The sequence below is a fragment of the Mixophyes fleayi genome, chromosome 6 (assembly GCF_038048845.1).
Source record: "Mixophyes fleayi isolate aMixFle1 chromosome 6, aMixFle1.hap1, whole genome shotgun sequence".
NCBI lineage: Eukaryota > Metazoa > Chordata > Amphibia > Anura > Limnodynastidae > Mixophyes > Mixophyes fleayi.
Window position 1 is genome coordinate 225792341 of NC_134407.1, and position 25530 is coordinate 225817870.

Here is a 25530-nt window from a genome sequence, read left to right on the forward strand (position 1 = left end):
GGATATATTAGGCACAAGTGAACAGTCAGTTCTTGAAGTTGATGTGTTTTGAAGTGGGAAAAATGGGCAAGCGCAAAGATCTGAGCGACTTTGACAAGGGCCAGATTGTGATGGCTAGATGACTGGGTCAGAGCATCTCCAAAGCAGCCGGTCTTGTGGGGTGTTTCCGCTTTGCAGTGGTTAGTAACTACTAAAAGTGGTCCAAGGTAGTGCGGTGAACCCGCGACACATTCACGGACGCCCAAGGCTCATTGGTGCATTCAGGAATGGTTTGAGGAACATGACAAAGAGTTCAAGGTGTTGACTTGGTCTCCAAATTCCCCAGATCTCAATCCAATCGAGCATCTGTGGGATGTGCTGGAAAAACAAGTCCGAGCCATGGAGGTCCCACCTGGCAACTTACAGGACTTCAAGGATCTGCTGCTAATGTCTTGGTGTCAGATACCACAGGACACCTTCACAGGTCTTGTGTAGTCCAGGCCTCTAAGGGTCAGAGCATTTTTAGTCTGCACGAAAGAGACCTACACAATGGTAGGCAGGTGGTTTTAATGTTGTGACTAATCGGTTTATATATATTTAAATATATATATTTAAAATGAACCTTTATGTGTAGGGCGCCACGAGGTCTGCAGTGCCGTACAGCAGGCAAACAACAACAAGACAGTGCACAGTATAACAATGCAGTAAACAAATAACACTACAACCCTCAGCACAGCTACTTGGGTACAAGTTTTTATGTTCAGCGCAGGCTGAAGCCTGTGCCCATTAGTGTGGGAGCAACTAACAGGATTAGAGCCAATGAAAGAGGTGCGAAGACAATGGAGGAGAGGAGGACAATGGGCAGAGAGCCCAAGGAGGAGGGGAGCAGTGTAGCTGGTGAGCAAACGTTATAGTCAATGAGCACAGGAGGGAAGAGGGCCCTGCTCACAAGAGCTTACAATCTAAAGGAAAAAGGGGCAAACCCATTGACACATGAGGGTGAGCCAATGTAAGGGGATCTGAGGGCAAGAGTGGGAGAGATGGAGGATGAAAGAGGGTGAGGTGTACTACCTGGTGAAGTTAAGGACCGGTAGGCTTTTATAAACATGTGGTTTTCAATGACTGTTTGAAGCTATACAGGGGATAGTACGAGGGAGATTGTTCCAGAGGAGTGGGGCAGTACAAGGCATATTTTGGATAAGGGAGTGAAATGTGGTTGCCAGTGGGGAAGAAAGGCGACGTACGTATACACCGGTGGTACTCACTATCACCATGATTGCAACCCCGACAATAGTAAATGACGTCACTGGGAAACGCGACGCTGCTATTATTGTTGTTAAGGGGGTATAGAAGAAACCGCTGGCTGTACAATGTAGAAGTGTTGGTAAAAAAAAACATTGTACGGTCGGCGATTTCTTCTACACCCCGTTAACAGCAGTAATAGTATCGTTGTGTTTTCCAGGGACGTCATTTACTAGTACCGGGATCGCACATAGTCGCTGTTATAAAACGTCACAATTATACTTCGCTCGGACATGTCATCTTCAGAATGTTCAAGTCGCGCATACTGCTGTCGGGGGTTGCAGTCATCGTTAAAAGGTACCCAACGCGTATACACACACGCACATAGTGGTCACGTCATTAGGTATACATGTACACCTTTTTCATTAATGCAAATATCTAATCAACCAATCACGTGGCACCAAATAAATTAATAAAACCGTGCAGACTTGGTCAAGCAGTTCAGTTGTTTTTCAGACCAAACACCAGAATGGGAAAGAAATGTGACCTCAGGGACTTTGACCAAATTATTGTGGTGCCTGAGGGGGTGAGTTGAGTATCTCCAAAACTGCTGATCTCTTGCAATTTTCTAGTGTTTACAGACAATGGGGCAGAAAACATAAAACATGCAGTGAACCCGCTTGTGGGTGAATATCCCTAGCTAATGACAGTGGTCAGAGGAGAAAGGCCAGACCGGTTCTAGCTCACAGGAAGGTGACAGTAACATAAATAACCAGGTCACACACCACTGGTATGCAGAACAGCATCTCTAAACACAAAGCACGTTGAAGCTTGAAGTGGATGGACTACAGCAGCAGAAGACCACACCCGGTTCCAGTCTTGTCAGCTAAGAGCCAGCCTGAGGCTACAGTGGGCACAGGCCCCCCGCAACCGGACAGCTGAATGTTGGAGAAATATTGCCTGGTCTGATGAATCTTGATTCTGAGATTGCCATGAACAAGTCTCCATTCTTCCTTGAATCAACGGTGCAGGGTGATGGTGTGGGGAATGTTTCCATAGTACACATTAGGCCCTTTATTACCAATTTAAGATCATTTAAATGCCACAACCTGGGTATTGTTGCTGACCATGTGCATCCCGTTATGGCCACTGTTATCTATCTGCTTATGGCTCCTTTCAGCAGGATAACACACATCACTAAGCACAAGTAATCTCACGCTGGTTCCACGAACATGACGAGTTCAGTGTACTCCAACGGCTTCCAGAATCTCTAAGCAATGTTTCCAGCAGCTGGTTATACCCAGGCCACGAAGAATTCAGGTTGTTCTGGGGGCAAAGAGGCCTCCTACCCAGTACTAGGCAGGTGTACCTAATAAAGTGGCCACTGTGTGTATATTAGTTATACATGAAACACTGTTTAATATATTTCTTTATTACTGAAAGCTGCATAACAAGAACATGGTACAGAAACAATAAAGTCAGAACAGGAATATAGTAAGATATAAGCATTTAATATTGTACAATAAACATCTCACATAAGTAATAGTGAAAGAGAACACCATGAACGTTTGTAATAATAACCAACTCCCCCAACAAGTAGAAGCAGCACTCCCATGGTGCTCCAGGGCTTGCATTGGATTATGGATGCACGCTATTACAAATTAAGTTTTTGTATGCAAACCATTGAACATGTGTCCCAGGTGGGAAGGAAATCTCAGATTCAATGTGTACGTCAGGCCATAGTATATAACAATATAAGATTACATAATAAATTAAGGATGAAGCTGAGTACCCACTACAGGTTTTTCACCAAATTATCGTGCAGCTCACACAATAAACGATCGTTAGGTGTATATGCTCCCATGATCATGATTTATCATACCAAAGCACAACGTATCATTTTTATTTGGTTTTATAAACATCCCAAAAATCACAATTGACGACGTAACGATTATGGGAAAACGTGGAAGTGTGCACGCACTCACGTCCATCTCTACAGAGTTTGCAGAGTCACGAACATTTTAGCAGATGGTTAGGACAGATGGAGATCACAGATCTGAAGGTAGATTGTGTAGGGGTGTACGCATGAATCTGCAAGATCGTCTGGACTTTCGGTGGTTGGTAAAATCATTACAGATATCACATCTGATGACATTTTCTGTAGTGTGTACCCAGCTTATTACCTATACAAACACATCACCTGTCTCCCCTCTCTTCCAAAGTCATTTAAATGTGCACTTTGGAATGCAGGCTCTGTTTGTAACAAACTTACCTCCATTCATGATCTCTTCCTCTCAAAAAACCTCAACCATCTGGCAATAACAGAAACATGGCTCATGCAATCAGACACTGCCTCACCTGCAGCACTTTCACATGGTGGCCTCCATCTCACCCACACCTCCAGACCTGAAGGCAGACAAGGAGGTGGGGTTGGACTACTTCTCTCCCCACAGTGCACGTTCACAGTTCTACCAAATGTCCCATCACTCACGTTCACATCTTTTGAAGTACATGCTATTCACATCTTTAATCCATTCTCTCTACGTGTTGCGGTGATCTATCGTCCCCCTGGAGCACACCAACAAGGATTTCTCTGCATGGCTCCCTCACTTCTTATCTTCAGACATCCCCACAATCATCCTGGGTGATTTCAACATCCCCATTGATAACCCACCTTCCAAAGCTGCTTCCAAACTACTCTCTCTAACCTCACTTGACCTCTCCCAGTGGATTGAATCATCTACTCATCAGGATGGCCACTGCCCTGATCTTGTTTTCTCTAGACTATGCTCAGTTTCTAATTTTCTTAACACACCCTTTCCACTCTCGGATCATTACCTTATCAGCTACACTCTCACCCCCACTGCTCTAACCTCTTTACTGTCTAACTCTACCAAGCCTCCTCATACCCGCAGAAATCTGAATTATATTAATCTTCAACAATTTTCCACCTCTCTCCAACACCTTCTCTTCCCTATCTCTACATTCTCATCCCCTGAGATGGCAGTACCCCATTTTCACCAAACCTTAGCAACGGCCCTTGATAAAGTGGCTCCAGCGACACTACATACTACACGTCGACTTCGATGTCAACCGTGGCCCACTAAAGCAACCCGAAATCTTCAAAAACTGTCCCGTAAAGCAGAACGTCACTGGCGTAAATCTCGCACCTCTAATGACTTCTTCACATATACTTCTGTCTACCGCTCGTATCGAAATGCTCTGGACACTGCAAAACAAACATACTTCCAATCTCTTATCTATGCTCAGGCTTCTAACCCCAAACGCCTTTTCAATACATTTAAATATCTTCTCAATCCTCCCACCCTGAACCCTCCATCTACTATCAGTGCTCAGGATCTTGCTTCCTACTTCAAGGACAAGATTGACAAGATCAGACTAGAAATTATATTCTCTTCCTTCGGCAAGCAATCAGATCAATTCCTTCCCACTACCCTCTGACACCCTCTCTTCATTTGACCCCACAAATGAAGAGGAAATTTCTACGCTCTTCTTATATTCCTACTCTACCTCCTGTCCACTTAATCCTATTCCCTCGCAAATTGGTAGATCCCTGTCTTCTGTGCTTATTTCACCTTTAACTCAAATCTGTAATCTCTCTCTTTCCATCACTATACAAGCATGCAGTGATTACTCCTATTCTAAAAAACAAGATTCCGACCCAAACTCTCTATCAAATTACCGTCTCATCTCTCAGCTGCCGTGCCCCTCCAAGCTTCTAGAGAGACTTGCCTGCACTCGCCTCACACGCTTCCTTTCCGCTAACAACCTGTTGGATCCTCTTCAGTCTGGCTTACGTTCTCAACACTCCACAGAGACTGCGTTGACCAAGGTTGTCAATGATCTGATCACTGCTAAAACTGAACACCATTACTCTCTTCTAATTCTTCTGGATCTCTCGGCTGCATTTGACACCTTTGACCACTCTCTTCTCCTACAAACGCTGCAATCCCTAGGTCTTCAAGACACTGTTCTATCCTGGTTCTCATCCTACCTTTCTAATCGCTCTTGCACTGTTAATTTCTCTGGAGCCACCTCTGCTCCGCTTCCCCTATTAGTTGGAGTACCACAAGGCTCGGTGCTAGGTCCTCTGCTGTTCTCTATCTATACCGCCTCTCTTGGAAATCTAATAAGTTCCTTTGGCTTTCAGTATCATCTCTATGCGGATGATACCCAAATCTATATATCCTCTCCGGATCTCTCGACATCTGTGTTGTCCCGTGTAACTGACTGTCTTTCTGCCATTTCATCTTGGATGTCCTCTCGCCAACTCAAACTTAATCTTTCTAAAACAGAGTTAATAATATTCCCACCCACCAACAAGAGCATACTTGACATTTCTATCACTGTTGAGAACATGACCATAAATCCCACCCCACAAGCTCGCTGCCTAGGTGTAATCCTTGACTCACACCTATCCCTTGTTCCCCACATTGACTCTATATCTAAATCCTGCTACTTACATCTAAAGAACATTTCCAGAATTCGCACAAATCTCACGCAAGACACTGCAAAAACCTTAATTCATGCACTCATCATCTCCCGCATTGACTATTGCAATTCCCTCCTTACTGGTCTTCCCAAGAACAGACTCAAACCTCTACAATCTATTTTGCACGCTGCGGCAAGACTGATTTTCCTTGCAAATCGTTCTTCCTCTGTTGAATCACTCTGTATGTCTCTACACTGGCTGCCTGTTTTGTACCGAATCCAATATAAAATACTTTTACTAACCTACAAGGCCATCAACAAAGCTGCACCAACATACATCTCCTCTCTTGTCTCAAAATATCTCCCAACTTGGCAACTCCGTTCTACACAAGATCTGCGTCTCTCATCCACCCTCATTACATCCTCCCATTGCCGGTTACAGGACTTTTTTCGGGCTGCACCCACTCTATGGAATGCTCTCCCTCGCACAGTAAGACTCTCCTCTGGTCTACAAACTTTCAAGCGTTCTCTGAAAAACTACCTCTTCAGACAAGCTTATAATATTCCTCAGCCACCCTCTTAACCTCGCTACCTTTAGCCTGTTACACAATTTCACACAAGACAACTACCCCCTGACCAACATTGTTGTGTGATGGGATCATTTAGCTTATGAGTCACTTTTACCTTTGCAGTCTGGCTGGGCCAAAATGCAAAATGTAGACTTAACCTCATGTGTCAATCTCCCATTGTCCCATAGATTGTAAGTTTGCGAGCAGGGTCCTCTCACCTCTTTGTCTGTTTTACCCAGTTTGTTTATTAGTTTATTATGTTTGTCCCCAATTGTAAAGCGCTACGGAATATGTTGGCGCTATATAAATAAATGATGATGATGATGATCAGTAGGTGTACTTGTAAAACATTTACATAGAAACGCAGTGGGTTGGTATACGAGTGATACATTTAAGGGGAACTTTGAATACATAGCCACATATTTGGATGTACTTAGTGTACTTAGACAATCACACTTTAGGGAATCTATTTATAAATAGGAGAAAACCCCTAAATTTAGTCCTTTCTCAAGAGATGACTTATTATAACCGAGAGCAGCTATTTAAAGGGTTTCTTCTTAAATAGCTTTACCAGGACAATATTTTTTTTTATAAAGTTATTTAAGAAGAGATTCCTTTAAATAGCTGCTCTCTGTTTCAAGAAACATCCTTGAGAAAATCTGAAACATAGTTAGAGGGAATACAGATGACTTTATCGCTGCTATTGGAATTGGTCTGTGCAGGCAGCCATAGCCCTGCGGCTCAGCTGTAGTACAGAACGAGGTGGAAGCGTTGCTTGATCAGCGACACAGACCAACTCTCCATCGCTGTCACTAACAACTGGGGCAGAGCAGGGAAATAATCTAGGGTAAGATTACAGCCTCTGGGTGATTCTGTGAACTGTTTCTAAAGTATATGGACCCACAGTGGAGATTCCAATGTCTTATGTTTACCTAAAGGAGCTATAACATTTGTGTTATAAACACCTGTTAGTAGCCCTCTCTCTCCTTCAGTAATTTATACAGCGGGTAACAATAACATTGCATACGGCAACACATATTAGAAATGTGATCATCGGGAGTGACCTCCATCATTAAGCTTTGATTTTGGACTGTATGTAAACTTTCACATACAGGCACTTTGTGTCGGTCTTACATGATCTGGGAGATACACGTGTCGGTCTTACATGATCTGGGAGATACACACACACGGTAACAATTTACTTGGTAGAGTCCCCACATCTGACATTTATATTAGTGTTTATTACTTGATGTCTTCTCCTTCACATAGTAAACAAACATTAAGAGAAAAAATGCTCCTTTATTTATCTGTGACATCACATGTACACTGTACATAAAGTGTAGTTAAAATGATATAAACATGGAAATATGAGCTTATGCTGAAAATAAAATATATTTACACCTAGTGGATCATTTAGAAGTGTCTGATTTTATTATTTTGCACAAGATACACATTCTCTAACTGCATGGACACCAGTAATGTGCACACATACGTCTGTATCACAATGTTTGTGAATGAGACTTACGATTCCTTATACCTGGAGAGGTGAAGGGGGAGGATTGGACAAATCTATGCCGTGTACACTAGGATAATGTTAACATCATTTGTGACTCACTTAGACTTGGACTGATACACGTTATAGGAGGTATATGTCTTGTACGTGCTGGTCCAAATATACCGATATGACAACTACGGTGTAGCTGCTTCTGATTGGCTGATTCTGGACTGACCTATCCAGTTGTTAGAACTGAAACCATCACAGTTATATTATATACAGTCTATTCACATTACTTGTCATTTCCATATGGAGAGCTGCAGGAAAGAGGATTCCCATTTAATGTGTAAAGGGTTAAGCAGCTGATGTGGAGGTGTTGGTTAAGTTTTTTACAATGGTAAATTTGACTTTCACTTTTATTAATAAGACATTCTCTCTCGTGTATCTGACTGCGTTACCCCATTTGTATACAACATAATCTGTTAAAAAAATTTTTTAATACATTATTAGGTTGTGCTTAGAGCCCCAACCCATATACCTAATGCGTATAGAACACTTCTGTCAGGTGTACATACACACACTATATGCCTTGTGTAATTACTAGTCCAGGCCTGGCCAACCTGTGGCTCTCCAGGTGTTGTGAAACTACAAGCCCCATCATGCTGTGCAAGAAGATGGCCAGCCGATAGCTGGCAAAGCATGCTGGAACTTGTAGTTTCAAGGTTGACCAGGCCTGTACTAGTCTTTTCAAGCTGATTACGCATACTTGCCAACATTTATTTTTCTATTTCCGGGAGATGCCAGCTGGGACGTGGGCGTGCAGGGGGCGGGGCGGTGAAATCACGTCATTTTGGCCCCGCCCCCGTGACGGAATGACGCAAATCGCGTCATTTTACAGCGGGGGCGGAGCTAAACGCTGCGATTCCGGGTGAATCGCGGCGTTTAAACTGAATTTTTCCCACGTCCTATCAGGGAGATTGCCACACTCGTCCGGGAGAGTTGGCAAGTATGTGATTGCGTCCACTGTACATAGAGAGGTCTGCTTTTATTTGTGTCTTTTCTTATGTACGCTAAAGCAGTGGCGGATCCAGGGGGGGGGGGGCAATCGGCCCCCCTACCAGAGGCTTGCTGCCGACAGCTGCACACTGTGCAGGTCCGTTCAGCAGTGACAGTGTGCTGCCCGGCTGCTCTGATTGTGTTTTAAACACACTGTCACTGCCGAGCGCACCTGCACATAGTATGCAGCCACCGACAGCCTTAGTAATCAGAAAGGGGCGGGGCCTAAATCGCCCCCCCTAAAATCGCCCCAGGTAAAGCAGTTGTCTAGATCCGCCCCTGCGCTAAAGGTGTATATGTGTAAATGTGCCCCTTAGTGCAGGAACAGGAATGAGGTCTAAACGGATGTATAGTACAGACGATTGATTCATGAAGTACATTGATGACTATTTTGAGTACAGCTGCAATTTCGTTTCATGTGTATGAGCTCATGGAAATGGTTTTCATCTGTGTGAATTCTCAGCTGTAGCTTTGAGTTCTGTATTTAGAGTACTGATATGGCGGCATGCAGATGGCGGCATGCAGATGGCGGCATGCAGATGGCGGTTGGAGTAAGCTGTACACTACCTCAGCTTTTTGCCCAAGTTCCCACTTTCTCTTATACTCACATAGATAATGCTTTGGATATTTCTAAATACTGTTGTCAAACGTCACAGCAGCGCTGAGGATCGATCACATACTGAGAAAGAAGGCTGTTTTAGGATCTACAGAACAACCATCTCTGTCCAGCTGTGGGACCCACAGAGCTCAACTGTCACTGCTGTTTCATCATATGTTCAGCTGCCTTCTGAGCTCAGTTGTGACTGCTGTTACCATCTTATTTTGGCTGCTGGACCCTCCGCACCTGTCAGTATCCTGGACCTAGTCTTGTCAGAGCAGCAGAAACTGTCTACTCCATTAACCCCAGCCAGGGGTATCCTTCACCTGTTCAATTGCCCCCCATATTTTGGATCAATTGTTCCTGTCTACTCTCTCATAACCTACCCCAGCTACTACACATTCATCTCTTCATCATGCACCTACTCACAGTCTCTCCTATTTACTGTCACCACACACCTCTTGTTTCTTCAGCATCCTATTCCTCCCTCCCTATCATTATTTCCCCTTCACTACTTCCCTCCTCACTAGTCTGCACACATGAACGGTTTTGTCTCCTGCACATACCACACTCACCAGCCTACATAAACAGAAATAAACCTCACACCCACAAATCCTACTCACATGTCCTCTTCCTCACCCTGCTCCTTCTCGTGGCTGCTGGTGATATCTCGCTTAACCCTGGACCCCGTACAATCCCCATTATCTGCTCACACTCCTCGCTCCACCCCAAACCTTTCCATCCATCCCGTACTTCCAATCCCACCATCCTTATCCACATATCTCCAATACCCTCTCTTCCCTTCTCCTGTGCACTATGGAACAAACTTACATCCATACATGATCTGTTCATTTCTAAATCCCTCAACCTCCTGTCATTACAGGTACTTGGTTCACCCTCTCTGACACTACATCCCCTGCAGCTCTCTCCTATGGGGGACTCTCCCTAAGCCACACGTCCAGACCCAGAAACAGACAAGGTGGTGGAGTAGGCATTCTACTCTCTCCAAGCTGCACCTTCCAAGTCATACACTCTAAGACCTCCCTTTCATTCTCTTCCTTTGTAGTCCATACTATCCGTCTATTTTATGCTCCCCTCCTTCGTGCTGTTGTCATTTATTGCCTCCCAGGTCCAATTTCCCAATTCCTTGACAACTTTGCAGCCTAGCTCACTTATTTCCTATACTTTGACCTGCCTACACTCATACTAGGCTATTTCAACATTCCCATTGATAAACCCACTGTCTCTCCTGCCACTAAACTTCTTTCACTTACTTCCTCGTTTGGTCTCTCTCAATGGACCTCATCTCCCACCCACTGTGATGGGCACTCCCTGGACCTGGTCTTCTCCCACTACTGCTCCGTCTCTAGTTTCTCTAATTTAGCCTTCCCACTTTCTGACCACAAACCCCCTGCACCCAAATCCACACCGAAATATAAGTACTCTTAACCCATCTACTTCTCATTTTCACTAAAACAACTGCATTGTCCTGACTTAATCGCGCTGTCTTTCTATAACAAAACATTTACTACAGCCCTTGACTACATATAGTCTCCGACAATCCAAACCCAACCATGACACACCAAACCTGCATAAGTGCTCCCGCACTGCAGAGCGCCACTGGATGCAATCTCGTTCCTATCCCGATTTCCTCCACTATAAATTCATCCTTTTATCTTACAGTACTGCCCTTTCAATTGTCAAACAAACATTCTTCAAATCTGTAATATCCACCCAGTCTTCTAACCCACGTCGCCTCTTTGTCACCTTCAACTCACTTCTCTACCCACCTGCACCTCCTCCCCCTTCCTTCCTCACAGCCCATGATTTTGCCACCTATTTCAAAGACAAAATCGACACCATTCGACAAGATAATTCCTCATGTCAAATGCCACTCACTCTCCCACCTTTACCTACACTCCCCAATCCACTCTTAATTCATTCTCTCCAGGAACTGAAGACGAAGTCTCTGCACTTCTCTCTTCATCTCACCCTACAACCTGTCCCCTATTCCCTGCTCCCTCTCCTCCACTGAATGCCCACCTCTAGCTTCAACTTGTCTTTCTCCACTGACACATTTCCATCCTCCTTTAAACATGTGCTCATCTCACCAATTCTAAAGAAACCATCTCTCGATCCAGCCTCTCTCTCTCTCCAACTCCCGCCCTATTTCTCTCCTCCCCTTTGCCCACCAAATTACTTGAGTGATTAGTGTACAAACGCCTGTATCACTCTCTCTCCTCTCAATCCAATCTCGACTCTCTGCTATCAGGCTTCCTCCCCAGATTCCACTGAAACTGCTCTCACAAAGGTGATCAATGATCTACTTACTGCAAAGTCTAAGGGTCATTTTTCCATACTCATTCTCCTGGACCTCTCTCTGCTGCTGCTGATACTGTTGATCACCCTCTTCTCCTACACACCCTTCACTCCATTGACCTTTGTGACACAGTTCTTTCCTGGTTCACTTCCTACCTATCAAACCGCTCCTTTATTGTGTCTACCTCTGGCACATCCTTCCCTCCACTCTCACTAACTGTTGGGGTCCCACAAGGCTCTGTTCTTGGCCCATTACTTTTTTCATTATACACCTCTTCTCTTAGGGCACTATGCTCATTCGGCCTCCACTACCACCTCTACAATGATGACATCCAAATCTATATCTCTTCCCCTGACCTCTCTTTCTGTACTATCTTGTATAACCAATTGTCTTTCTGCTATCTCCACATGGATGTCCCAACGCTACCTAAAGCTCAACATGTCCAAAACAGAGCTTCTTATCTTCCCTCCTGCCAGAGTCACCACCTGCCCTCAAATCTCCTTCACTGTCAATAACACCAATATTTCCTCAGTCTCCCAAGCCTGCTGCCTTGGTGTCATACTTAACTCCACCCTCTGCTTTATTCCTAACATCCAGAATCTCTCCAAGTCCTGTCGACTCCACCTTAAAAACATTGCCAGAATAATCCCTTTTCTTACTCAACATGCTACCAAAACTCTTATCCATTCTCTAATCATCTCCCGCTTTGACTATTGCAACCTCCTGCTATCTGGCATTCCTGACACCCATATATCTACACTCCAATCCATCCTAAATGCTGCTGCGAGGCTGATCTTCTTCTCTCATCCGCTTCACATCTGCTGCTAAACTTTGCAAATCCCTGCCCTGGCTCCACGTGTCAAGAATCAAATTGATCATCCTTACCTACAAAGCCCTGAACAACACTGCCCCTGCATAAATCTCAAATCAAAATACTCTACCTCCCGCCCTCTAAGATCTACCTCTGACCTTTGCCTCATCTGGTCTCTGGTAACCACCTCTCACTCCCGCTTACAAGACTTCTCCCCGTGCTGCTCCCCATTTATGGAGATCCCTACCACGCTTAATCACACTTTCGCACAGCCTTCAAATCTTTAGATGCTCTAAGAAAACCCATTTTCAAGAAAACCCATGTCCCAATCTCCACTCTGAATCACATTTGCTCCTCTTGTTTCAGCTGTGCCCTCTACCACATATAATGTAAGCCCCCTAATGAGCAGGGTGCCTTCATACCCTTTGTTTTCATGTCTGAGTTTATTTTGTCTACTTTGTATGACACTGATTTCCCTACTGTACGGCGATGTGGAGCACCGTGCCGCATTACAAATCTACGATAATAATAATAAAGTACTGCTACAACCCGGTTACAAGTCTGGCAGTTCATGGAAATTGTTTTTCACCTGTATGAATTGTCTGATGTTTAACAAGATCTGATTCACGTGTAAAATGTTTCCTACACTCTGAACATGAAAATAGTTTCTCACCAGTGTGAAGTCTCGCATGTGCAACAAGAGCTGACTTATATGTAAAACATTTCCCACACTCAGAACATGAAAATGGCTTCTCACCTGTGTGAAGTGTCTGATGTATAACAAGAGCTGACTTACGTGTAAAACATTTCCCACACTCAGAACATGAAAATGGCTTCTCACCTGTGTGAGTTCTCTTATGTACATAAAGAGCTGATTTCCGTGCAAAGCACTTCTTACACTCAGGACATGAAAATGGCTTCTCACCGGTGTGAAGTGTCTCATGTATAACAAGAGCTGACTTATGTTTAAAACATTTCTCACAATCAGAACATGAAAATGGTTTCTCGCCTGTATGAACTGTTTGATGTCTAACAAGACCTGATTTCCGTGCAAAGGACTTCTTACACTCAGGACATGAAAATGGCTTCTCACCTGTGTGAAGTGTCTGATGTGTAACAAGAGCTAACTTACTTGTAAAACATTTCCCACATTCAGAACATGAAAATGGTTTCTCACCTGTGTGAATTCTCTTATGTATAACAAAAGAGGATTTATCTGTAAAACATTTCCCGCACTCAGAACATGAAAATGGTTTTTCCCCAGTGTGAAGTCTTTCATGTTTAACAATAGCGGATTTATCTGTAAAACATTTCCCGCACTCAGAACATGAAAATGGTTTCTCACCTGTGTGAGTTCTCTGATGTATAATGAGATCTGATTTCCGCTTAAAATATTTCCCACATTCAGAACAGGAAAATATTTTTTCCACAAAGTGAAATCTCTTATGTTTAACAAAAGCAGATTTATCTGTATAACATTTCCCACACTCAGAACATGAAAATGGCTTCTCACCTGTCTTATTTGGCTGAAGGGTAATAATTTGTTTGTTCTTTGTAAAACATTTGGCATCTATAGAACTGGGAAATATCTTATCTACTCTAAGAGCTGTAGTATCTGTACCAATATATGAGCCATCAAGAGAACATTCCTCATGATGAGCAGGATCAGATGATATATCTGCAGAGTAACGCCCTGAATGTATAATTGGGGTAATAGGGTTTTCTACTGGAGAATCTCGTGTGATGTCATTATCTTGTATTTTTAAATCTGGAGATAAAATAAGATGTTCTTCTGAGATATTCCTGCTGCTGTGTCCATCTGCTGAAAATAAAATAAAAATATGGAAAGATTAATGTTTTCCAGGAACAAGGTTAATTGTCATATAAAGACTATGTTGAAGGTGCCCAAATTACCATCAAATGAGTAAATTCAATATGTTTTAACGTAAAATCTCATTTACTGACATTTTAAATTGTGCTATATTTATAGCAGTGTTTGCATGTTTATTTTAATCATTTTCAATGCTCCAATGGGGCTAAAATGGACCTGAAATGTGCTTTAGAATACTAGAGCATTGTTTACACATAAAGTAGAAGCTCTTCTCACTCCTGCATCCAAGACTTCTCCTGAGCTGCTCCTGTCCTCTGGAACTCACTGCCAATCAGAGAAGCCACCAGTCTCCACAGCTTCCACCCTAAGGACTCATAAAAGCCTCCAAGCCGTCCTCCTAGCCCATTCCCTTCCACCTCCCCTCTATTCACCCACCCAGTTCCATCCTCACTGTTGTGCACTCCTCCCCTTTAGATTGTAAGCTCTCATGATGATAACAATAATAATACAAAAATGTGAAAAAACACTCTTGCCTCCATGACATGCACAGAAAGAAAAGCTGTAAATGTAGCAGTGCATGGTGATTATTGTGTGTGAGTTATATTAATATAACACTTCCATGTAAGAAATATATAGCAGAATTTAGTATTTTTCTGGGACTTCGAGAAACTTGCAGGACGTCAGGTGCTGGTTTTATAAACGTCCCTGTAAATGTAATAAGGTGATGAATGTACATACGTATGTGATCATGAGTGTTGTAAAATATTTATGCTCTTTTCACAATGATCTATTACAGAGACAAAAGGGTAAAACAAATATAAATAATATTAATGTAATAACCTTTCTGAAGAATACATCAAGGTGTTGGGTTTCTGTATTTCCATAGTCAGGGTTTGGGGTCACACCAGAAGGTAAAAAAGCAAGAACTCAACTGTCATTGAGGTTTTAAAATTTGTTCAGCTATTCACTGAGCTCAGTTGTGATTGTTGTTACCATCTCTGTTTGGCTGCTGGATCCTCCTGCACCCAACTATCAGCAATGTCCTGGACCTGGTCGTGTCAGAGCAGCAGAAACTGCTTACTCCATTAACCCCAGCCAGGGGGCGGTAAAGTATCTTTCACCTCTTCCATTGCCCTGCACAATTTGGATCAATTGTTTCTTTATACTTTCTCATTACCTACCCTAATACACACTCATTCACATCTCTCCATGATGCACCTACTCAATTTAGTCTCTCCTATTTACAGTCTCTCCTAACTCCTCTTCTTTCTCCAGCATCCTATTTCTCCCTCCCTTATTCTTATTTCCCCTTCACTACTTCCCTCCTCACTAATCTGTACATATGGACTGTTTGGTCTCCTGCACCCACCATACTCACCAGCTACATAAACAGAAATAAACCTCACACCCACAAATCCTCCTCAAATGTCGTCTTTCTCACCCTGCTCCTTCTCATGGCTGCTGGTGATATCTCACCTAACCCTGGACCTCGTACAATCCCCATTATCTGCACACGTTCCTCGCTCCATCCCAAACCTTTCCATCAATCCCGTACTTCCAATCCTGTCAACCTTATCCACATATCTCCACTACCCTCTCTTCCCTTCTCCTGTGCACTATGGAATGCCAGATCTGTTTGTAACAAAGTTACATTCATTCATGATCTATTCATTTCTAAATCCCTCAACCTCCTTTCCATTACAGGAACTTGGCTGACCTCCTCTGACACTACATCCTCTTCAGCTCTCTCCTATGGGGGACTCTCCCTCAGCCACACTCCCAGACCCGGAAACAAACAAGGTGGTGGAGTAGGCATTCTACTCTCTTCAAGCTGCACCTTCCAAGTCATACCCTATAATCCCACCTTCTCATTCTCTTCCTTTGAAGTCCACACTATCCGTCTATTTTATTCTCTCCACCTTTGTGTTGCTGTCATTTATCGCCCCCCTGATCCAGTTTCCCAATTCCTTGACAACTTTGCAGCCTGGCTCACTTATTTCTTATCCTTTGAACTGTCTACATTGCCCATGCAGTGATTTTTTTTTAGTAATTCCCCCCTAATTGTAAAACTCATAAATCTTAAAAAACAGTAGACAGAGTATATTATACAAACTCAACAGGGTTTGTTTGCTCTATTAACATGTGTGGTATAGCAAAGATGTTCATACAATGCATTACATTCATTGTTTGTTTTATAAATATACAAATCATTGTGTGTGTGTGTGTGTGTGTGTGTGTGTGTGTGTGATTCCTAGCTATTGTGTGGTGTAAAGGTGTGTGTGAGTCAGCCTTACCTATTGTTAAAGGTGTGTGACTGTTTTATGTGTGTGTTTGTGTGTGGGGAGGAGGGAGGGAATCTATGGGGGGGGGGGAGTGGGGGAAGACACACAAGCTAGACTCCATTTTAAGCATTCAAAACACATTTCACTCTTCCACATATTTTCACAACAATATAACCCCAAATCTGAACCAAAGTCATATTCTCACACTGTAAACTCCATTTATCTCACATATAAACATCTACCATTTATTCTTCTATTATTTTATTTAACTCAAATTCATTTAAGTCAAAGTCCAAAATATGTAGTGTGAACGTCACCATGCTTTGTAGCAGCCATTATTTACTATCCACATGGAAACTTGTAGCAGAAATTATCACATTAACTTACAATGGCAGCCATCTTGCAAGCATGGAATTACATTGATGCCATATTAACGAACTCAATATCTCCAGCAATCAGCCATTACTCACTACATCCATCCACACTGCTCAAACACAGTGCCCCCGTAAAGCATACGATTCCTATCCATGATACCTCAATCCACACAGTTACATATTAGTCTTCAATCGCCATCAAAACTACAACATAACATTATCTTACAAAACCTAACAAGCAAACAGTTAACATTATTCTTCCATTTACACTACTGTTTTAATACAATTTATACAAACTTCCTAATCTCAGCCATAATTTAACATCTGCAAACCAAAGACAGATGATCACACACACACATATATAATATATAATATATAATATATATATATATATATATATATATATATATATATATATATATATATATATATATATATATATATCTATCAATTACTAGCAATGTGCACCCTTAAAGAGGATGCATGACAGTGGCAATAATGCTTCGGAAACAGTGACCGGTATGTAATTGTAAACATTTTTCCATCACTCCATCAGACTGGTTACGTTATCCTAAGCAGCTCACAGCTTGACATGGAAAGCAGGAATGATTCCTATGCTGCATTCACTAAGTATATAAGGAGCATCTGTTATATGTCCCAACCTTAATGTTATTGTAATGTAACAATAAAGAAGGCAGGAACAATGCGCAATGTTAATACCAGTAATCTTTTTAAATAAGGGGATAAATGTCTACCAATAGTGTTCAATTGTAGGACATTCCCAAAAGATATGGAACAATGTATTTCTAGGGTCTTTGGCAAAGTGACAGGGCAGATGCAGAGCATTATGTGCAGTAACACAGGAATACAGAACCATCTGGATAGAAGCTTGTACCCGGCCTCCTCCACATTACTACTGACGGAGGCATTGTGTATTACTAAGGACATCTCACACCATTGTTTATGTACAAAATATCCCAAACATCTTGTTCTTACCTGCGGAAATCCCAAAACCATACTGTGGCTGGATCACGTAAAAATAATTTATTGTAAAAATTAGTGGTGCAGGTGCCAATATACATCATTGCAAATGTACTTTTTTTTTATTTTATATATTGGTATGTGTTTATATGGAAATGTATTGATTTCGGAGACAGTATGTCATGTTTGGGATTTGTAACTTTTCTATAGGAAGTCCCAAGTAAGCATGTGAGTGGAGTGGATGTGTTTTTTCAACTGTCTGGAGACAGATGTGATCTCATGTTAATTACACCTTTTCATCACTGAGTGACCAACACGTCTGTAGGGTCTGAAAGCACAGGGGTGGGGGGGTAGGGTAATTAGTCTGGCTGGTAGACATCCTGTGTGTGTAAGACTCAGGATGCAAGTGGTGACAGATTAATGTGAATTTTGCAAGTTAAATTGCGAGATTAGAGAAAATGTTATATCCAGATGGTAAACATTCTATATAAAACCTCAGACGCTGTGGTGATTTATCTGCAGGGTGCATGAGGCACCTGGATTGGTTAGAGCGGCAGGAGAATGGATGACCTCCTGCCAGGGTATCTGTGTAAAATCTGTATAAAAAGCGGACTGTTTCACCATGTATAAGTATTATACCATATGTACTTCCTGGATATCACTAGTACCACAAACTAGTGTATGTAACTACAAAAAAAGATAAATACAAAACAGTGGACATAGGAACGGCGCTAATGATTGATATGATCAAATACAAAAGTGATAATCAAGGTATTAATATAGACTTCTTATGTGAATAAAAAGTCTCTATCATATGCTTCTTATATGTTCCCAACACAATAAGTCATGTAGAAAGTCATAACAACAGTGTATGTAACTGTCCTTTTCTGGACTTCCTGAGCTAATAAATATCACTGCTTAAGGAACCCGCTTTGAAACCTACGTACCTGCTGTAATTCCTGTGACCTGCAGATTAGACCAATCTAATCTGTTATCCGGCTGTTCTGAGGTTGGGACCCAGCATCCAGTACGAACGCTGTATCCGTTACCTGCAGCTCTGGCCAGTGTGATAGGCCAGGTGGAACCATCCACAGCAACCCTGATCTATAGGAAGAGGTCAGGAGTGTCAGACCAGGTACCCAGCAAGGGGGTACACTAGCAGCGAAAGCTACCCAGAAGAAAGCAGATCTAGGAGCCAGTGAAGGAGCCTAGTGGTGGCAGCAGGCCCCTCCTCCTGCGTTTGGGATAAAGAAAGGGGACGGTGGCAAAGCAAGCCTAACCAGTCCCCAGCCACACAACAGGTTGGCATAGAAGGTCCATCCTCCTGGTGGGTGTGAAAGGATGTACTGCCTATGTCACCCTGTCTGTTGTTGCTGGGAACCGGCTGGGCCTGCCGCAGTGGAAGGAGCCTGCTGTCACCACTGAGCTCCTTCTATGGCACTCAGAACCACGTTCCTTCTGGGTCAATGACGCTGCTAGCGTGTCTCCTTGCTGGTGTACCTGGCTGGTAACTCCGGACCTCTTACTATAGATCAGGGTTGCTGTGGATGGATCCCCCCCTGGCCTATTACACTAACCAGGGCTGCTGGGTAGCAGGCAGAGCGGTGGTACTGGAGAGCTGGGTCCACACCTCAGGCAGCTGGAGAACAAATTAGATTTAGGGTCTAATCTGCAGGTCACAGGATTGCAGCAATATTAAAGATGTTTTCAAGCAGGTCTTGAAGCAAGATGTGTATTTGCTCTCACACTGGTGGAAGGTACCAGTGTGATCAGGTCAGATGAATATCAGAAGAATACATTACATGCTCAAACAGCTCATCTTTTATACAGTTCAGACACAGGCTATTTTTAGCATCAGCTTGTACTCTATTTACACAAACATGGATTTACATGCATTGGAAAGCTAGCCATATTTACACGGATATATGAAATTCTAGAAACGCTATGATGTCCTGCATCTGGTTTTCAGATGCAGAGAATCCAGGAGTCAGTCTTAATTAAAAGTTCCTGCCTTCAATGTTGGACCTTCACACATCAAAAGATCTAATTAGCATGGGGCCTTTCATCAGACCGTTCGGAATACATATTCACACAGAACAACAAAAACCAAAAACAAGCCAGTTTCCCACATCACAATACACAAAAGGCTTTGTAAACAAAGGCTCATTATATCAGATATATACATTAGAAATAGGCATATCCTATAGCAAGGTTAAACAAGAGCCACATTTCTTCCCTTGGTCTCAGAAATTAAAAGATTTCCCTATCAAAACATACACAATATGAAAAATAAGTGCATTGTGAATTAATATAAATCAGCGGCCTGCGCTATTTCCTTTAAATAACTTCACACCAAAAGTTATTTATCAGTGATCCAGACTCAGTTTGTTTTTCCAGTCTGCTAGCGAAAAGCCTCCACTCCCTTGAGTTTCAAAAGAATTCACCAATAAGGCGTTGTTTCCCCTTACTAGCTTTGTCCATGATCGGAAACAATTCTGTTAAATACGCTGTAGTGTCAGGATTGGCATATTAACTCTCACAACTTCATGGGAAATCAAACACTGAAAACCTGTCTAATTTTACATGTAAGAACATAGGTAGTTACAGTGCTAGTATACAGCGTGCCTCAAATAACATTAATAGAAAGTAATCATTACTGAATACAACACATACAAATACTATTAGTGACTGAACAAGGAGAATATGTGACTCTTTTCTGTAATAAGTGGTTATTACTGACCTGTGCTGATATCTGTAGGGATTTCCTCCTCCTTACACTGCTGATCACCCCTCACATACGTCTCTTCTTCTCCCTCTATATCTTCTACCTTAATAACGGTAAGATCTTCATCCTTATTAACCCACAACCAATAAAAAAACACTTTAATAATGTCTGATTTCATCAATTGAGATTTAGCAGAAGAATATCAGTGTATAAATCCCAGAAAACAGTTTCTCTACAGATTATACAGTGAAATGTCACTTTGGTATTTGGTGAGACCCTAAATTCCATCTACCTGATATTCCTGTGGGATACTGTGATTTTCCGATGTACAATCCTGTGAATAAAGAGGACGAGGACATCTCTCTGGGGTGTTTCTGTTACTGGATCCATCTGTAGAAGACACACAGTGACTGAAGACATTGTTTATATGTGATTATCAAATAATATGTGTATCTAGGTGGCCTCATAACTGCTCTCTCCTCTACAATAAATGAAAGTCTCCTCTTACCCAGTGATGTGAGGGGCTGGTGATTCTCCATCATCACGTCCTTGTACAGACCCTTATGTCCTTCTAAATACTCCCACTCCTCCATGGAGAGATAGACAGCGACATCCTGACACCTCATAGGAACCTGACACACACAATGATACAGTCATCACCCAGACACATCCCCTGGTGTTACTGTATAATGTCCCATTCCCAGCAGTCACCTCTCTTGTCACCAGCTGAATGATCTTGTTGGTCAGTTCCAGGATCTTCTGGTCATTGTCTCTGTCATGTATCAGCGAGTGAGGTGGAGGCACCGTGATGGGGCTCTGGGTCCTGCTCAATCCTCCTGACACACAGGGATGGGTGCTGGGTGTCGGACACTCACCAGATGTCTTCTTCACCACTGTGTAATCCTGTGTATTGAGGGAGACATCAATAAAAATCCACCTATTTGTAGCTGGTATATTTAGGGGTTAACAGTCTAATTTATAAATACAACCACTATCCTATATATAACTATTACCTATATACAGGAAAGTGGAGTGTATATAGCACTTACCTCTACTGCTATCTTGAGTGGGCCATGTATGTTATGTATCCTCTGCCTACGGTCGGCTCACACAGATAAATCACCTGCTTTACAAAGTAGCGTAGACGGCAAGATAACGTGGGAGTCAGAGCTGGCCGTAACCAGAGGACCCAATATGGCCGCCCACTGAAGATAGCAGGTGAGGGAAGTGTTATATATACTCTACCAGACAGTGCATATAGGAAACAGGAGACAGGATTTATAAATTACGTCTTATCTATTCTGAAAAGTTACAAAATTCCACGAATCATCCCCTTACTGTACAATATAATTACACCTGAAAATACAGCAAAAGCTGCAATCACCAAAATCTCAGGAATATATCAGTGATAGAAAAATAACATTGTTAACAATGGAATATATCTCAACTGCTGTGTAAATTTTGGGACTGATACTTGTACCCAAGAGCGTCTACCTGCTGCTTGGTTACAGCTATGCAGATGAGATGACTGAGACAGAGCAGAAAGTACCAAATAGAGAACGTACCCATCATGTGAGCCAGAGAGCAGAGGATCATGGGAAGAGTACACCTTAAAAACAACCTGAGAAATGAATAGATTCTGGAATAAGGTGGTTATATTACATTAACTCCAACTGTGACGTATGCATAACAAATGATTTACAGGCCCTCCTGTTTGCCAATTGTGACACTTGGAAAGACAGACTGCAATCTACTGCTTTATATCCTGTCTTAACAGTTATTGTCACTGTTGTCAAGCAACTGATCCTGCGGCAATGGACGTCCTTGTCTCCGACTCTCCTTGGTACACTAAGATCAAACCTCCTTGATGTTATATATTTAGATAGAAGAGCCACCCTTTCAGATATAGAAAAGGCTGTGTGTCCGAAACTGTATAAAAAGGACTGTCTTGTGCATTATAAATTGTAGCCCATTGAGTATTCCATCTCTACTTCTGGATCATAACCATGCCTCTAAAAGGTGTGAAACGGTCCTTATCAGGACCCTTTAAGAGCAATAAACCATCACTCTGCTTTCAAGATTCTGCCCGATGCCTATTCCCTTCTGTATACCCGCGAACAACTGATAAGAGCGAACACTCCAAAGCATTGCTTGGCTGTCCTGTGTTGAACCCAGTCTGCTGAATTCAACACTCTGTCTGAAACCAAGCAGTCCTGATCCAAAGTAAGCAGTCAGGAGATACCAGCCATAGTCACCAGCAAAGAGATAATGCAGCAGACAATCACTACACCTAGGTACTGGTGAGGGAGTCTGGTTGTGGCAGTGACTCTTCTCCTACAAGTATTGGGCAGTTAGCATTCTCAGTTGGCAATTGTCTGGCCAAGAAGAGGCCAGTAACAGCAGATTAATGATGGACAGAAAAAAACAAAATAACCCTTTTAAGACTCCATAAACTGTGCAAGACTACAAAAGGAACCAGGTGGCAGATTAAGCCCATGCTGTCACAAGGACGATTTATTAAGGCTACCACTGTTCTGTTGTCTGAGGATATTCTGAGACATGTCCCTTTCAGATGGAGATGAAAGTGCTGAAATATTTGAAAACTTTGAGACTCATCCATTCTACCTTTTGTCTTTAACTTTATGCTTCATGACCACCTGAGAGATGGCTCTTGACATGGTGATGGCATGAGTCATTAATATCTGTCTGTGATCCCACAAGAGATCTTGCATATGCCGTCTTGCCCAAGAGACGATGACCTATAGTGGAGGAAAACATATGGACACCTCACAATGAGCATTTATCTGTATCTGGATATATATTTCTTGAGACAGAGACAGTTTGTTATGTATGGTGTCTACCTAGACCACCATGAATTATAGTTGTTGTTATGGGATGAGATGACTTTTTGCAGCCACGTTCTTTTAGAAAAGATAAAGCAATAAGGCCATATCTGGAATCCTTGTTTCCTCAACTCCGCCATAACATCATTTACCACCTTGGTTAAAGTTCTTGGGGATGTTGCAAGTCCAAAGGGAAGGCAGATGAAGTGTTGGCCCTAGACCCAAAACCTATGGAATTTACTGCGATGAACTGCAACATGGATATGAAAATAGGCATCCTGAAGGTCCATGAATGTGAGAAGATCGACTTTGCCAATGGCCATGATGGTAGAATTAAAGACTCCATGTGGAAATGTCTGGATCAAATAAACTTGTTGACCCTCTTCATTCCGAATACCCTGATGATTTTCTGACGCTATAGTCTGAAACAGGAGCCTGATCATGAGCTTTTATTAATGTTTGCAGACTGTTTTGCAAAGTTAACAATTCTATCCAGGTTGAAAGAGCCCTGGGGGTAAATGTATCAAGCTGCGATTTTTTCAGAGATTCAAAATCGCGGCAAATCGCAGGGGATAACCCGCAATTTTAGTTCCCAAGTTGCGACATGTGTTAAGCTGCGTTTTTTTACTCTGATCTTCAAAATCTCTGGTCACATCTTGCGATTTGCTGGAAATTCAACCACAGCCGTGTTTAGCCAACTCTCCCGTGTTTTGGTTAAAATTACCATATACAACACGCTGCTTCCTAGATGTGAGATTAGTAAACAGATCACTGTTACACTGCCCAGGTCCCAGCGGCTATCAAATGTATAAACTAAAATGCGTGGGTCCCCCCCGTCTGAGTACTATTAACTCTAGTGCTGCCATTCTACTGCTGGTTGCGCGAAAATTAGGGAAAAATTGGAGGGGGGTCCCTCCGATTTTTGTGTCACCAGCACTAAGAAAACTACCCGGGGTTGGTGGCACTATAGCAGGGGCCACGCGGCAGGAGTCCCCCTGCCATAATGACAACCCAACCCTAGGCAGTTCAGCTCTGGGCTGGATTCCCTAGGGAGTGGGGTCCGCAAAAAAATGAGCGCCGCCCCACCCCCCTTTAAGAATAACCAGCCCAGTGCTGAATGCACTAGGGCTCTTCCTACACACCCCTGGGAGGTGGGTGTAGGGTAATAACGGCGATTAAATATGTAAAAAAAGCAAACACACCCTTTTGTTTTGTGGAACTACAAGTCCCAGCCAGGCTGGGCTGCTCTAAACAGTCTGGGCATGCTGATGCTTGTATAACTACAAGAACCAGCATACCCATGGCAGCCAGGTCATGCTGGCACTTGATGAACCACAAGTGCCAACATGGCCTGACACCCATGGTTGGCTGCTACCTGTAGTTCCACAAAACAAACTGTTAAAAAAAAAACACAACACCCTGTTTAACACCACAACATTTTAATAAAAATAATAAAACCCCAATAAATACATAACACACCCTCTTTAATACCACATATATTTATTAAATATAATAAAACCCCATATACTGACCAATATGATGTCTTCTTCTTTTGTCAGCAGCTTTTAATCCAAAAATACCTGTAAACCCTGTCCATAAATATTTGCATTCCAATATAAAGTCCATGAAGAAAATATTTGTATATCCAAATGTCCATGCTTGAATTAAATATTCTGATCTTTGGGTCAAGGTCACCCCCATATTTGTAATTCAATATTGGTTGAAGTCTTCTTTCTTCGGGTCAAGGAGACCCCCATGTTATTTATCCAAACTGGAACATGCTTGTTAAAAAAATAAACCCATTAAACAAACAACGTCACTTCTGCTTGTACAGTGTACAAGAAACCCGAAACAAATGAGTATAATAGAGCCACAAGCTCCATTTATAGTCTAAGGCGGAGGTTCCCAAACTGTGCGCCGCGGCTCCCAGGGGTGCTGCAGCGCTGTCACTGGGGTGCAGCGGGCCGGGCCA

The 25530-nt window shown here is 42.6% G+C and overlaps 2 protein-coding genes across 20 annotated transcripts in view; one reads left to right on the forward strand and one right to left on the reverse strand.

Moving 5' to 3' along the window:
• The window catches only part of LOC142160072 (uncharacterized), a 1559230-nt gene that overhangs the window by 620949 nt on the left and 912751 nt on the right, over positions 1 to 25530 (forward strand). The window lies entirely within an intron of this gene.
• LOC142160082 (uncharacterized) overlaps positions 10938 to 25530 on the reverse strand; it is a 215803-nt gene continuing 201210 nt past the window's right edge. Inside the window, exons 2-6 of one of the 4 annotated variants that reach the window (XM_075215003.1) lie at positions 21427 to 21618; positions 21224 to 21347; positions 21008 to 21105; positions 20731 to 20842; positions 10938 to 14341 (exon numbers count right to left, since the gene is read on the reverse strand). In XM_075215003.1, the coding sequence (XP_075071104.1) occupies positions 13092 to 14341; positions 20731 to 20842; positions 21008 to 21105; positions 21224 to 21347; positions 21427 to 21618 (1776 nt within the window). In that variant the 3' untranslated portion in view covers positions 10938 to 13091. Of the gene's footprint in view, positions 14345 to 20730; positions 20843 to 21007; positions 21106 to 21223; positions 21348 to 21426; positions 21619 to 25530 lie in introns of all 4 variants that reach the window. The other 3 variants (XM_075215002.1, XM_075215005.1, XM_075215004.1) reach the window with 3 other exon arrangements.